Source organism: Choloepus didactylus, chromosome 21 (genome assembly GCF_015220235.1).
Source record: "Choloepus didactylus isolate mChoDid1 chromosome 21, mChoDid1.pri, whole genome shotgun sequence".
Taxonomy (NCBI): domain Eukaryota; kingdom Metazoa; phylum Chordata; class Mammalia; order Pilosa; family Megalonychidae; genus Choloepus; species Choloepus didactylus.
Window position 1 is genome coordinate 45,723,193 of NC_051327.1, and position 16,116 is coordinate 45,739,308.

General features: G+C 37.0%; 1 protein-coding gene across 15 annotated transcripts in view; it reads left to right on the top strand.

The window, feature by feature from the left end:
* LOC119517152 (syntaxin-binding protein 5-like) overlaps window positions 1–16,116 on the top strand; it is an 82,858-nt gene that overhangs the window by 3,259 nt on the left and 63,483 nt on the right. For 3 of the 15 annotated variants that reach the window (XM_037813722.1, XM_037813726.1, XM_037813723.1), the window contains exon 2: window positions 4,720–4,751. The exons of 11 other annotated variants lie outside the window; for them this stretch is intronic. In XM_037813722.1, the coding sequence (XP_037669650.1) occupies window positions 4,720–4,751 (32 nt within the window). Of the gene's footprint in view, window positions 1–4,719; window positions 4,752–5,699; window positions 5,704–16,116 lie in introns of all 15 variants that reach the window. One more of the 15 variants, XM_037813724.1, reaches the window with a different exon arrangement.

Below are 16,116 nucleotides of genomic sequence, written 5' to 3' on the forward strand. Positions count from 1 at the left end.
GCACTAATGCAAACTGTTAGGAGGGTGGGGAAATGGGAATTTTTTACATGATTTTTCTGTAAACCTATAACTCCTTTAATAAAAAAAAAACAAATTAAAAAAATGGGCATGATAAAACTACCTACCACAGAAAGTGTGGTGTAGTTTACATGAAATAAAGTTGCACAAATAAAAGGGTGGCAGTATAAAGGCTTGAATTGATACTGCTCCAAACAAGATATGCAAAAGTGCCAATATGCATATGAAAAGATGCTGAATGTCATTATACATTAGGGAAATGCAAATCAAAACCATGAGAAACCATTTCACACTCACTAAAATGGATAGTATTTAAAAAACAGAAAATAAAAAGTGTTGGAAGGCTATGGAGAAATTTGAACAACCATGTATTGTTGATGTAATATAAAATAGTGCAGTGGCTATGCACAACATTTTGAGAATGTCTCAGAAAGTTAAGTATAGAATTACCATATGACTCCCAATCTCACTTATAGATATATATCCAAAAGAATTGAAAGCAGTGATTCAAACAGATATATTTGGACACTGATATTAATAGCAATATTATTCACAATTGCCAAAAAAGGAAGCAACTCAGGTGTCCATCAAAAGATGAATGGATAAACAAAATGTTGTATATACATACAATGGAATATTAGTCATAAAAGGAGTGAATTTCCATACCTGAGATAACATAGATGACCCTTAAGACATCAAGTTGATTTAAATAAACCAGGAACAAAAGAACAAATATTGTATGGTGTTGGTGATATGAAATAAGTGGATTAGGAAAACTCATAAAGTCAGAAACTGGAATACAGGGGCCATGGTGGGGGTAAGGATTTAGGCAGTAATTCTCATTTGGTACAGGGTTTCTGTTTAGCATGATGAAAAAGTTTTGGTAATGGATGGAGGTGACATAAGATCAATCAATACAATATGGCTCATTAATATAGTGAAGTATAAAAAAACACATGAACATCTCAATTGATGCAAAAAAAAAAAAAAGGCATGTGGCAAAATCCAGCACCCATTCTTGATAAAATACTTAGAAAGAAGGGAATTTCCTGAACATCATAAAGGAAATGTATGAAAACATGAAGCTATCATCATACTCAGTTGTGAAAGACTGAAAGCTCTTGACCCCAAATCAATAATACATAAACATACCTGCTTTAATCACTATTATTCAACATTGTAGTGGAAGTTTTAGCAAGAACAACTAGGAAAGAAAAAGAAATAAAAGTCATCCAAACTTGTAAGGAAGAAATAAAATCATCTCTATTTGCAAATGACATGATCCTATGTAGAGAAAATGCCAAAGAATCCACTAGAAATCTGCTAGAGCTAATATACCAACTCAAAAATATTGCAGGGCAAAGGATAAGCACACCAACATCAGTTTGTTTCTGTACACTAGCAATTGACAATCCCTTGCCCATCTAACAAATGATGTCATGGAATGAGGTATGAATCTAGCCAAGTCTCAGCTAATTCTAGATTCTGCATCTCTCACAGGCCTAGACATATGCCCTGTTTCATCCTATAAGACTGTACTGACATGAGATCCCAATTAACTTGATCTTTAAGCAGCGATTATCATCTTCCAAGCAATGAAATCCTAATGAAGTTTAATAGGTATCCTTTTCCAACTAACTGCTATTGGGTACTTCAGATTTTAGTTTATGTGTAAGGCCTTGGAAGTTAGTGAGCATCTAAGCATATCACACATTCTCCTGGGCTATGTGGACCAAAAGTTTCCCATGAATTCATTCCTGTGCTTTTGCTGCCATTGACTTTGAGGTACCTACTTATGCATTCACCGAGAGAAACATATTTTACAGCCTCTCTAGGGTCAGAGTGCATGATTTTGCCCACTATTTTTTTCTGGCATGCTTTATAACTATTTGTTGATGTTGTTTTATAAATTTTTCTGCAACAGTCACACCCATCCAGCTTCCTTAACACCCTTTCACATTCTCCTGAAAAAAAAAAAACTCCCTTCTTTGTAGTCAATGAAGGCCAATAAGTCAATTTCCTCATTATGGCTGTCTTCAGTAAAGGCAATTTCTGATTGGATTCATAGAACATTGGTTCTTCACCAGGTTCTTTTAGAATATTTTTGACAATATTAATTTATCCACTAAGTATGTTGCTGCCATACATGTATTGCCCGAGTAAAATTCAAGTATATGTTTTGGATCCAAAAATGTTGAGCTCCCCTAGATAATGTCATATTGGTATTAGCCCTCTCAAATATACTTTGGTTCTGGTATACCAAAGAGCTTTCCACAGGCAGCACCAGTAGATATTGGCACTAAGTTCAGCCCACATAGTCAATCCTAAAATGGTATTGGTTTCTGTTTTCATGTATTCTTTACTTTGGTTACTATCATCAACCTGCAAAATTAAGATTAACAAGCAGTAGAGCAAAAATACTCTGACATTGTGAGCATGCAGCAGGTAGTTTTTATCCATCACATCCAGGTCCCTGTCTAAGGTCATCACTTAGAAAAATAATTTCACAGTAAAGTATAGATCTGTTTTTGACCATAGTCCTTTGTGTGCATCCCGGAGTCAACACTTTTCACATGTGCTCTCCAAATAGAGGCTTTTTTTTTTTTTTTTTTTTTGCTTTTGGTTCTTTTTTAATAATGAATACAACCTGTAAAATGAGAACCGGAAGAAAAATCAACCATATAAGTTTTCCAATTTTTCACACATGGTGTTAGAGTAATTGAGATGCATCACATAGATGACTCCAGATATAATGTTGCTTAAATTCCCTGGTAACCCATATTGGACCTTTAGCTTCCAAAGAACAAGAATGTTTCTGCAAACAAATAACCTCACCATTACAGCTACTTATAAATATAGCTAAATGATACTAAAGTAATGTTGTTTTCCCTCTCTGATTTATTCATTATCAGTTGCCTTTTAATCTGCAATTACTTCTCCTTAAAATTTAAATTAACTTTCAACCAGATCCTTTAATTTATATAACCCAAGGATCTTTTGTCTTTCAGTCATTTCAGGGCCATTTTCTAGACTATATGGCCAGTCTATAGCCTACTGTCTGTTCATTGGTTCACTCCCCCAAAATTAGTAAAATTTTTACTACATCACTATTGTTGTCACCTATTATTCTGATGCCATAAGGAACACTACTCATAATTCTGCCCATTTATCTTTTCCCTCTTCAATTAGCTGCTACTTTCCAGATTGAGTGCCCACCAGGTCTCAAGCTACCATCTATAATCCATGCAACATGTTAGAAAGCCTCCAAAAATCAATAATTTGGAGAGGTTTCATTCATCCATCCAGTTTGGTAACTCCTCAGGGAGATCCAATGAGGGCTCCAGTGCACAAAAGCAACCTGTTGATAAAACAACCTCCCCCTTACATATGTTCTTGGTTTTACATTTCTATGTAGTATGGGAGTTCTTCTGTTTATTTGGTAAAATACAGGACATAAGGATTCATTTTATGATAAAATCTAGGACATGAGTATTTTAGGTCTCAAAAAATATTATGTTATTTAATAATTAAAGCAATGTTGACTAACATCCGTTAACAAATTAGCAGTAACCTTTCAAATGATGTGTACTTGCAGGTTGGGTCAGGTGTCTTCCCAGTAAAAAGGTCCAAGTGTTCACTGTTAGATGGCAATTCCCGTAACTCTTGTAGAGGGTGTTGTTCAGAAAATGAAAGTTTTTAGGCACAAAGAAGATCTCCAGCAGTTTTCTCTCTTATCTCACTGGCTAGAATTGTGTCACATGCATATCCCTAAAATAATCATTGGAAATGGGAATAGAATTGCTGTAATTGGTTTAGGCTAATCCAGATTCACACCTATGGATTGGGAATGGATTCAATGTCTTCCTCAAATACATGGACACTGACATCAGAAAAAACAGGAATTCTTAAAGAAAGATTTGTGAACAACTAACAGTGTTTGCCGCACCCATCATACCTCTGTTGAGTACTTCCTTTCTTTCCTATGTCTTTAATATCTCTCTCTCCAGTCCCTGTATCCCTCCCCCTCCCCTTTTTCTCACCCATCCCCTCCCCCCTCACTTTCTACTAGCTTCTTCCCACTGACAACTAAACATGATCAAATTTCTCCCAGACGAAAAAAATATTTGCACTCAATCCCATGTCTCCCTTTAATGACTAATTGCCTTCTTATGAGAACTCTATTTTTTTGCAACCTTCAATTTTTCAGAAGAAGAAATTGAGGCACAGAGAGGTTGAGAAACTTGCCTAACATTTTGTCCAGAAGATGACACACTAATGAGCAATCCAGGCACTATTCTAAACACGTGGCATTTATTATCTCATACAACCCCGACAGTCTTATGTGATAGCTATCATTATCATGCCCTGCATAGCAGATGTGGAAAATGAGGCATAAAGAGGCTGAGAAACTTGCCCAAGAACCTCCAGCTCTAGGAGGTGCAATTTATTGTCTTCCAAAGCTTTACACTTAAGCATGTCAGATTTTTAATATTAGAGAGCAGTTTCTCTAGCCCACGTTTTCTTAGGCCATCAACAGTAGAAAAGCAGTTATTCATTGACCTAGATGTTTTCATGCTTGGGCTTGTTCAAAAGCTCCCAATAACTCTGTGAAATGGTTATTATTAGTGTTGTTTTATAGACTATGAATAACTTATGTACCTGTACTCCCTTTACTGGAACATTCTGCATCTTATGTCCTAGACTCCAAGTTCACTTCCAAACTACATCCACAGGTAAGCTGATCGCTCACCCCAACCAGCTTTGTGCCTCCCAGCCCTTCTTCTTTGCAGCTGTCACCACCACAACAGAGAATAGGGTGAACTGGTTTCCTGCCACCTTGGCTGAAGCTGATAATTCTAATCCTCTGGGTCCTGAAAGTTAGGAGCCACCCTATTCTTTATGCTTGAGTAATATCCATTCAAAATTTCCCTGGGATAATACATAAAAATAAGTAAGTACCGACTCCAGGGATTCCTAAACCTTGAAGACCACATCAGCATAACCAGCTTCAGATTACAGTTACTGTTTGTTTTCAAGTTTCCAACCAATTTGGATTCAGAGCTGAAGGGACCAAAGGAGCTATCTCTGGCTGAGCATGGGCTTTCTAAGAAAAGGTTTACTGTAACTGGCTTTGGAGACCTTCTAGAACAGGGAATCTATGGTTAGTTGTTGAGTTCATGATGCATATATCTACCTAATTGTTCTACTTTAACACAGTTTGCTATTTTGGGGACTTTACATCAAGTTAGAATTCTGATCAAGTGACTTTTATAATATAATCCACCTGTTCTCCAAGAAAGCAAGAATGGCAATTGTGTACTCAGGGGCTTAGGGAGACATGTCCTCCATTGTTTAGAGTTTTTCCCATCAATTCTATTGAATCATAATGTTTCTAAGTTTTCTGACTGAAGAAACTCATTATCTGAGCTGGGAAGCTTGTGGCCCACACAGGATAGTTAATTCTTCACAGCAAAAATAAACAAGATCTGTGAATTCAGAATTATTTATGAAGTCTCTCTTAGTAATCATTTTCAAGTCACTAATTGAGGAAAAGAAATACTATAATTAAGGTAAAAAGGGATGATCTTGCAAAGAAGCAGTAGGTGGTGGGTCACTGATTGCTACAAATATGATACCTTATCGTGGAATGAAACTGTTACTTCTTTTCCAAATGCATTCAGAAAGGTAGGTACAACCAGTGACTGCCTTTTTAATTTTTTTTCTCACAAGATACTAGGTCTTCAATTTACTGGTAAGTTATATTTACCATCTCATATAATTATGAATATCAGATTGTATACCCAGTCTACTTAAAAAACCAGTCACTTGAGATATTATGGACCCATACCTTAAATAATCAAGTAAAACTTGTATTAAATTATTTTACTGATAATAAAAACAATGTATTCTCTTTATAGTAAACTCAGATCAGAAAAAGTATGAATAAATTCCACAATTCTTAATTCCAATAATTAATTAATCTCATGTTTCAGATGAGCACTACTCATCATTAGTGTACTTTTTTAGATATTTGTCTATGTCTATACATCATTTTAGACAATTGGATCCTAATATATACAACATTTTATAACTTGCATTTTCCATACAGTATTATACTGAAACAGTCTTTCCACATCATCTTCTTACAAATCACTTTAGTGTCTACCTAATATTTCATAATTATACATTATAATTCATTTAACTTTTTCCCTTTATGTAGACATTTGTAGACATTTAGGTAGTTTTTGTTTTTCACTATTATAAAAATAATCATGATTTACAACCTCTATTCATGAACTTTGCTCATATTTTTTATCTAGAGTAGATTCCTAAAACTAACAAGTACTGGACCAGGGGACATCACCAAATATAAAGATCTTATTATATAAAGTCAAATGTATTTCCAGAATGTCATATATCAGTGCAACTCACCAGCCCTGGATAATATGACTTTCTTCAGTCTTTGCTAATTTTCTAGTAAAAATATTTTACTTTTAAAATTGCCTTTGATAACTTTTGAAATAGATTTTTTTGACATCTCATGATTTTTTTCTGAGAATTAGCCTTATCCTTTTTTATAAGCATGTGAATAGACTCTTTTCTTCATTTGTAAATGCTGTTTCTGTAGTTACACGTCTATCATACTTGTTGCAAATAGTTTCTGAGTTTGTTCCAGGTGTTCATGAAGTTTTATCCATCAGTTTTATTCTGTTTTATACCACTATATTTTTCTTAACATACCCTTCCCCATCTAGAAAGCAGATACATATTTTCTCTGTTTTACTGATTTTGAACAGTTTTAGCTCTATTTTGAGTTTTTAATATATGCCATTCTTTTTCCTTTTTTCCTTCTTTTTTCTGGTGATGATATGAATAGAAAACTTCTTTTGAAAAGTCCCTCTCAATTACAGAAACATCTTTTATCACCACTATTTAACTGTTTATAATATCAGTTAACTACTTTTTAAATTAATGTCCTTTCAGGTTTAACCATATCTTCTTCCTATTGAGCTTATTTGCATTCTTCAGTCTTAACAGTACTTTTTAAATAATTGTAAGCTTTTGAATTTATCAAGTCTAATATTTTTCTATATTCTTATGTATGGGATTTTTGCATTCAAACTTTTTCCTAATATAAACTGATTGTTTTTCTAACCTCTTGAGTTGAATACTTCATTTATATTCTCACATAGTTCATTTATTTTCTCTCTTAATATAATAAAAAGTAAGTATTTCAAGGACAAATTATTGGTGTGTGGTTTTCTCATTTTTCATCTTTTATCAATGATTTGGTAGTATGTGGAATTCTGTATTTTTATCTTTAAAATACAAACTTCTGTCTAAGGAATAATATTCTTCAATTCTTCTCTGTCTCTTGTTATTTTTTCTACATTATATATGAGAAACTATATGCCCAGTAAGACTAAAATCCATACACAGTAACAAATGGCTAGTAATCAGTGAAAAAGAACACAAAAATAATTGGCCTATTTTAAAGAACATGCTATGTCAAGTAAAGTATGGTGCTCTTGTTTCCTCATGTTAAAAGTATCTGGGAAGGAAAAGTATACGCTTGTTAGGTATAGACTCTTATTAAATAAAAATTAATTGTAAAAAATAAAAAAAAAATGCTTTCTGAGAAGATCAAGGGAGTATTTCATAATCTTCCAAGAATCAAGTTTTGATTTTCAAAAGGCCTCTGAAATCTAAATATGACAGCAGTTCACCAGATACCAAATTCTAAAGTTTCAAATAAAACTGGGGACTATTGCATTGCATCAAACTGTGTCCTTTTTCCTCTTCAAGATATTCATCTTCCAGAGATGTTCAAAAGTCTATGAAAATCTTAAACAATTTTATTTGGATGTAGCATAAGTTCCCAAATCTAAGTGCCAGGGAGTATTTTATTACAGCCCCAAATATTCTCTCAGTTCAGTGGATTCTGAAATTAGGATGACTAAATCGAATAGAATTTACATGATGGTTTATATCCACCCTGAACAAGGTAAAAATCGCAAGGATAATGGACTTTATAGCTTAGCCTCATCAGCTTGAGTGATAAAGAAATTGCACAGGGGATTAGACACTAAGAAATTCAAGTCTATGCTCCTCTTACAGATCCTCTATTTACTCCTGTTGTCTATGAATGAAAATACTGTGGTAGTGATGCAGAGAGGATCCAGACATTTATGATTGCAGGAAAGATAGCTGGCATGTCAGCAGTCATAAAACTGTTTTTGTTTGTGAGTGCTTACTTGTGTATGTAGAAGAATTCTATGCATTTAATATGTGACTAATAATATGGCATAAACTTTCAGTTGAGGGCTTATTTGTTCAGAGTTTCCATCAATCTTATAGGAAACAATGCTGAAAAATGTTATTTCTTGAATAAAATTTATCTGTCATATCCAGATTTAGTTTTAAGTGTATTGGAATAGCTAGAAGGAAATACCTGAAACTGTTAAACTACAATTCAGTAGCCTTGATTCTTGGAGATGATTATATAAGTATATAGTCTACATGGTATGACTCTGTGATTGTGAAAACCGTGTGGCTTACACTCCCTTTATCCAGTGTATGGACAGATGATTAGAAAAAATTAAATGAATATTAAGGGGGGGGGGGTGAGATGTTTTAGATCTTCTATTTTACTTTGATTTTTATTCTTATTCTAATTATTATTTTTTTCAATTTTGGAGTATGAAATGTTCAAAAATTGATTGTGGGGGAAGAGGGGCAAGATGATAGCATAGAGAAGAGTGGAATTTAGTTAGTCCTCTGGAGCAATTAATAAATAATCAGGAACAACTAGTAGATAATCTGGAACAACTGCTAGGGGACAGCCATGACTGTCCACACATTGTACACCAACTTGGATTGGGTGGAATGGCTGAGATTGCAACATAAAATCTGTAAGTAAAAACTGCAGAACCATGCTGGGAGACCCCTTCCCCCATGGCAATCAGAGTTACAAGACCTCGCTGTAGGAAAAAGCAGCAGTCTCAGAGCAAGCAAATATAGCTCAGCCCAGCTCCAACTCAAGTTTTAATTAACAAATATGAACTGCTGAATACAAGCTACAAACATAGACAAACCCCTAACAAGCAGACAGAGGTTTTTAGAGAAGACTGACTTTAAAGAGCCAGAAAACTCCTGTGCCCTTGGAGAGGGAGCCCAGAAGACCAGGCACTCTCTCTAACCCATGGGTGAAACTGGGGGACTGTGGACTGACTCTAAAAGGGGCTTTGTGTCCCTTTTTCTCTCTCTCAACTTGAGTGGCTCAGTGGAGAGAGCCTCAGTCATTTTCAGTTTGCAGTACTCTGACACAGACAGGGGTGGAAATAGCAAAGTCACAGAGACAAAGGAGCAACCCAAATGTAGAAGATAACTCCCTAGGGGTTGTATCTTCCCTAAGAGAAAGGATGCGGGGCACAGCTCTAGTGCCCTCCATCCCTTCAGAACTCAGACCCCAGAGCATGGGTGAAAACAGCCAAAACAGAAACTAAAGGGGCCACACTCCTTATACCAGTCAGGAGCAAAAGGATGAGAGGTGCTACCTGCTGGACAGGTTAGGAAAAGCATAGCAGCTAGAGGCCTCACAGGAAAGTCTGTCATTCTTTTAAGATATACCCTCGGGAGGCGGGGCAAGATGGCAGACTGGTGAGCTGTAAGTTTTAGTTACTCCTCCAGGAAAGTAGGTAAAAAGCCAGGAACTGCGTGGACTGGACACCACAGAGCAATCTGTCTTTGGGCATACTTCATACAACACTCATGAAAATGTCGAACTGCTGAGATCAGCGAAATCTGTAAGTTTTTGCGGCCAGGGGACCTGCGCCCCTCCCTGCCAGTCTTGGTCCCGTGGGAGGAGGGGCTGCCAGCTCCGGGAAGGAGAAGGGAGAACTGCAGTGGTAGCCCTTCTCAGAAACTCATTCTACTGATTCAAATTCCAACCATAGATAGACTGAGACCAGACAACAGAGAATCTGAGAGCTGCCAGCCCAGCAGAGAGGAGACAGGCATAGAAAAAAAAAAAATAACACGAAAAACTCCAAAATAAAAGCAGAGGATTTTTGGAGTTCTGGTGAACACAGAAAGGGGAAGGGTGGAGCTCAGGCCTTGAGGCGCATATGCAAATCCCGAAGAAAAGCTGATCTCTCTGCCCTGTGGACCTTTCCTTAATGGCCCTGGTTGCGTTGTCTATTAGCATTTCAATAACCCATTAGATCTCTGAGGAGGGCCCTTTTTTTTTTAATCCTTTTTTCTTTTTCTAAAACAATTACTCTAAGAAGCCCAATACAGAAAGATTCAAAGAATTGCAATTTGGGCACGTCAAGTCAAGAGCAGAACTAAGAGAGCTCTGAGACAAAAGGCAATAATCCAGTGGCTGAGAAAATTCACTAAACACCACAACTTCCCAAGAAAAGGGGGGTGTCCGCTCACAGCCACCATCCTGGTGGACAGGAAACACTCCTGCCCATCGCCAGCCCCATAGCCCAGAGCTGCCCCAGACAACCCAGTGTGACGGAAGTGCTTCAAATAACAGGCACACACCACAAAACTGGGTGTGGACATTAGCCTTCCCTGCAACCTCAGCTGATTGTCCCAGAGCTGGGAAGGTGGAGCAGTGTGAATTAACAAAGCCCCATTCAGCCATCATTTCAGCAGACTGGGAGCCTCCCTACACAGCCCAGCAGCCCAGAACTGCCCTGGGGGGACGGCACTCACCTGTGACATAGCACAGTCATCCCTCAACAGAGGACCCGGGGTGCACGGCCTGGAAGAGGGGCCCACTTGCAAGTCTCACGAGCCATACGCCAATACCAAAGACTTGTGGGTCAGTGGCAGAGACAAACTGTGGCAGGACTGAACTGAAGGATTAGACTATTGCAGCAGCTTTAAAACTCTAGGATCGTCAGGGAGATTTGATTGTTAGGGCCACCCCCCCTCCCCGACTGCCCAGAAACACGCCCCACATACAGGGCAGGCAACACCAACTACACACGCAAGCTTGGTACACCAATTGGGCCCCACAAGACTCACTCCCCCACTCACCAAAAAAAAGGCTAAGCAGGGGAGAACTGGCTTGTGGAGAACAGGTGGCTCGTGGACGCCACCTGCTGGTTAGTTAGAGAAAGTGTACTCCACAAAGCTGTAGATCTGATAAATTAGAGATAAGGACTTCAATAGGTCTACAAACCCTAAAAGAACCCTATCAAGTTCAGCAAATGCCACGAGGCCAAAAACAACAGAAAATTATAAAGCATATGAAAAAACCAGACGATATGGATAACCCAAGCCCAAGCACCCAAATCAAAAGATCAGAAGAGACACAGCACCTAGAGCAGCTACTCAAAGAACTAAAGATGAACAATGAGACCATAGTACAGGATACAAAGGATATCAAGAAGACCCTAGAAGAGCATAAAGAAGACATTGCAAGACTAAATAAAAAAATGGATGATCTTATGGAAATTAAAGAAACTGCTGACCAAATTAAAAAGATTCTGGACACTCATAGTACAAGACTAGAGGAAGTTGAACAACGAATCAGTGACCTGGAAGATGACAGAATGGAAAATGAAAGCATAAAAGAAAGAATGGGGAAAAAAATTGAAAAAATCGAAATGGACCTCAGGGATATGAAAGACAATATGAAACGTCCAAATATAAGACTCATTGGTGTCCCAGAAGGGGAAGAAAAGGGTAAAGGTCTAGGAAGAGTATTCAAAGAAATTGTTGGGGAAAACTTCCCAAATCTTCAAAACAACATAAATACACAAATCATAAATGCTCAGCGAACTCCAAATAGAATAAATCCAAATAAACCCACTCTGAGACATATACTGATCACACTGTCAAACACAGAAGAGAAGGAGCAAGTTCTGAAAGCAGCAAAAGAAAAGCAATTCACCACATACAAAGGAAACAGCATAAGGCTAAGTAGTGAATACTCAGCAGCCACCATGGAGGCAAGAAGGCAGTGGCACGATATATTTAAAATTCTGAGTGAGAAAAATTTCCAGCCAAGAATACTTTATCCAGCAAAGCTCTCCTTCAAATTTGAGGGAGAGCTTAAATTTTTCACAGACAAACAAATGCTGAGAGAATTTGCTAACAAGAGACCTGCCCTACTGGAGATACTAAAGGGAGCCCTACAGACAGAGAAACAAAGACAGGACAGAGAGACTTGGAGAAAGGTTCAGTACTAAAGAGATTCGGTATGGGTACAATAAAGGATATTAATAGAGACAGGGAAAAATATGGCAAACATAAACCAAAGGATAAGATGGCCGATTCAAGAAATGCCTTCACGGTTTTAACGTTGAATGTAAATGGATTAAACTCCCCAATTAAAAGATATAGATTCACAGAATGGATCAAAAAAAATGAACCATCAATATGTTGCATACAAGAGACTCATCTTAGACACAGGGACACAAAGAAACTGAAAGTGAAAGGATGGAAAAAAATATTTCATGCAAGCCACAGCCAAAAGAAAGCAGGTGTAGCAATATTAATCTCAGATAAAATAGACTTCAAATGCAGGGATGTTTTGAGAGACAAAGAAGGCCACTACGTACTAATAAAAGGGGCAATTCAGCAAGAAGAAATAACAATCGTAAATGTCTATGCACCCAATCAAGGTGCCACAAAATACATGAGAGAAACACTGGCAAAACTAAAGGAAGCAATTGATGTTTCCACAATAATTGTGGGAGACTTCAACACATCACTCTCTCCTAGCGATAGATCAACCAGACAGAAGACCAATAAGGAAATTGAAAACCTAAACAATCTGATAAATGAATTAGATTTAACAGACATATACAGGACATTACATCCCAAATCACCAGGATACACATACTTTTCTAGTGCTCATGGAACTTTCTCCAGAATAGATCATATGCTGGGACATAAAACAAGCCTCAATAAATTTAAAAAGATTGAAATTATTCAAAGCACATTCTCTGACCACAATGGAATACAATTAGAAGTCAATAACCATCAGAGACTTAGAAAATTCACAAATACCTGGAGGTTAAACAACACACTCCTAAACAATCAGTGGGCTAAAGAAGAAATAGCAAGAGAAATTGCTAAATATATAGAGACGAATGAAAATGAGAACACAACATACCAAAACCTATGGGATGCAGCAAAAGCAGTGCTAAGGGGGAAATTTATAGCACTAAACGCATATATTAAAAAGGAAGAAAGAGCCAAAATCAAAGAACTAATGGATCAACTGAAGAAGCTAGAAAATGAACAGCAAACCAATCCTAAACCAAGTAGAAGAAAAGAAATAACAAGGATTAAAGCAGAAATAAATGACATAGAGAACAAAAAAACAATAGAGAGGATAAATATCACCAAAAGTTGGTTCTTTGAGAAGATCAACAAGATTGACAAGCCCCTATCTAGACTGACAAAATCAAAAAGAGAGAAGACCCATATAAACAAAATAATGAATGAAAAAGATGACATTACTGCAGATCCTGAAGAAATTAAAAAAATTATAAGAGGATATTATGAACAATTGTATGGCAACAAACTGAATAATGTAGAAGAAATGGACAATTTCCTGGAAACATATGAACAACCTAGACTGACCAGAGAAGAAATAGAAGACCTCAACCAACTCATCACAAGCAAAGAGATCCAATCAGTCATCAAAAATCTTCCCACAAAAAAATGCCCAGGGCCAGATGGCTTCACAGGGGAATTCTACCAAACTTTCCAGAAAGAACTGACACCAATCTTACTCAAACTCTTTCAAAACATTGAAAAAAATGGAACACTACCTAACTCATTTTATGAAGCTAACATCAATCTAATACCAAAACCAGGCAAAGATGCTACAAAAAGGAAAACTACCGGCCAATCTCCCTAATGAATATAGATGCAAAAATCCTCAACAAAATACTTGCAAATCGAATCCAAAGACACATTAAAAAAATCATACACCATGACCAAGTGGGGTTCATTCCAGGCATGCAAGGATGGTTCAACATAAGAAAAACAATCAATGTATTACAACACATTAACAAGTCAAAAGGGAAAAATCAATTGATCATCTCAATAGATGCTGAAAAAGCATTTGACAAAATCCAACATCCCTTTTTGATAAAAACACTTCAAAAGGTAGGAATTGAAGGAAACTTCCTCAACATGATAAAGAGCGTATATGAAAAACCCACAGCCAGCATAGTACTCAATGGTGAGAGACTGAAAGCCTTCCCTCTAAGATCAGGAACAAGACAAGGATGCCCGCTGTCACCACTGTTATTCAACATTGTGCTGGAAGTGCTAGCCAGGGCAATCCGGCAAGACAAAGAAATAAAAGGCATCCAAATTGGAAAAGAAGAAGTAAAACTGTCATTGTTTGCAGATGATATGATCTTATATCTAGAAAACCCTGAGAAATCGACGATACAGCTACTACAGCTAATAAACAAATTTAGCAAAGTAGCAGGATACAAGATTAATGCACATAAGTCAGTAATATTTCTATATGCTAGAAATGAACAAACTGAAGAGACACTCAAGAAAAAGATACCATTTTCAATAGCAACTAAAAAAATCAAGTACCTAGGAATCAACTTAACCAAAGATGTAAAAGACCTATACAAAGAAAACTACATAACTCTACTAAAAGAAATAGAAGGGGACCTTAAAAGATGGAAAAGTATTCCATGTTCATGGATAGGAAGGCTAAATGTCATTAAGATGTCAATTCTACCCAAACTCATCTACAGATTCAATGCAATCCCAATCAAAATTCCAACAACCTACTTTGCAGACTTGGAAAAGCTAGTTATCAAATTTATTTGGAAAGGGAAGATGCCTCGAATTGCTAAAGACACTCTAAAAAAGAAAAACGAAGTGGGAGGACTTACACTCCCTGACTTTGAAGCTTATTATAAAGCCACAGTTGCCAAAACAGCATGGTACTGGCACAAAGATAGACATATAGATCAATGGAACTGAATTGAGAATTCAGAGATAGACCCTCAGATCTATGGCCGACTGATCTTTGATAAGGCCCCCAAAGTCACTGAACTGAGCCATAATGGTCTTTTCAACAAATGGGGCTGGGAGAGTTGGATATCCATATCCAAAAGAATGAAAGAGGACCCCTACCTCACCCCCTACACAAAAATTAACTCAAAATGGACCAAAGATCTCAATATAAAAGAAAGTACCATAAAACTCCTAGAAGATAATGTAGGAAAACATCTTCAAGACCTTGTATTAGGCGGCCACTTCCTAGACTTTACACCCAAAGCACAAGCAACAAAAGAGAAAATAGACAAATGGGAACTCCTCAAGCTTAGAAGTTTCTGCACCTCAAAGGAATTTCTCAAAAAGGTAGAGAGGCAGCCAACTCAATGGGAAAAAATTTTTGGAAACCATGTATCTGACAAAAGACTGATATCTTGCATATACAAAGAAATCCTACAACTCAATGACAATAGTACAGACAGCCCAATTATAAAATGGGCAAAAGATATGAAAAGACAGTTCTCTGAAGAGGAAATACAAATGGCCAAGAAACACATGAAAAAATGTTCAGCTTCACTAGCTATTAGAGAGATGCAAATTAAGACCACAATGAGATACCATCTAACACGGGTTAGAATGGCTGCCATTAAACAAACAGGAAACTACAAATGCTGGAGGGGATGTGGAGAAATTGGAACTCTTATTCATTGTTGGTGGGACTGTATAATGGTTCAGCCACTCTGGAAGTCAGTCTGGCAGTTCCTTAGAAAACTAGATATAGAGCTACCATTCGATCCAGCGATTGCACTTCTCGGTATATACCCGGAAGATCGGAAAGCAGTGACACGAACAGATATCTGCACGCCAATGTTCATAGCAGCATTATTCACAATTGCCAAGAGATGGAAACAACCCAAATGTCCTTCAACAGATGAGTGGATAAATAAAATGTGGTATATACACACGATGGAATACTACGCGGCAGTAAGAAGGAACGATCTGGTGAAACATATGACAACATGGATGAACCTTGAAGACATAATGCTGAGCGAAATAAGCCAGGCACAAAAAGAGAAATATTATATGCTACCACTA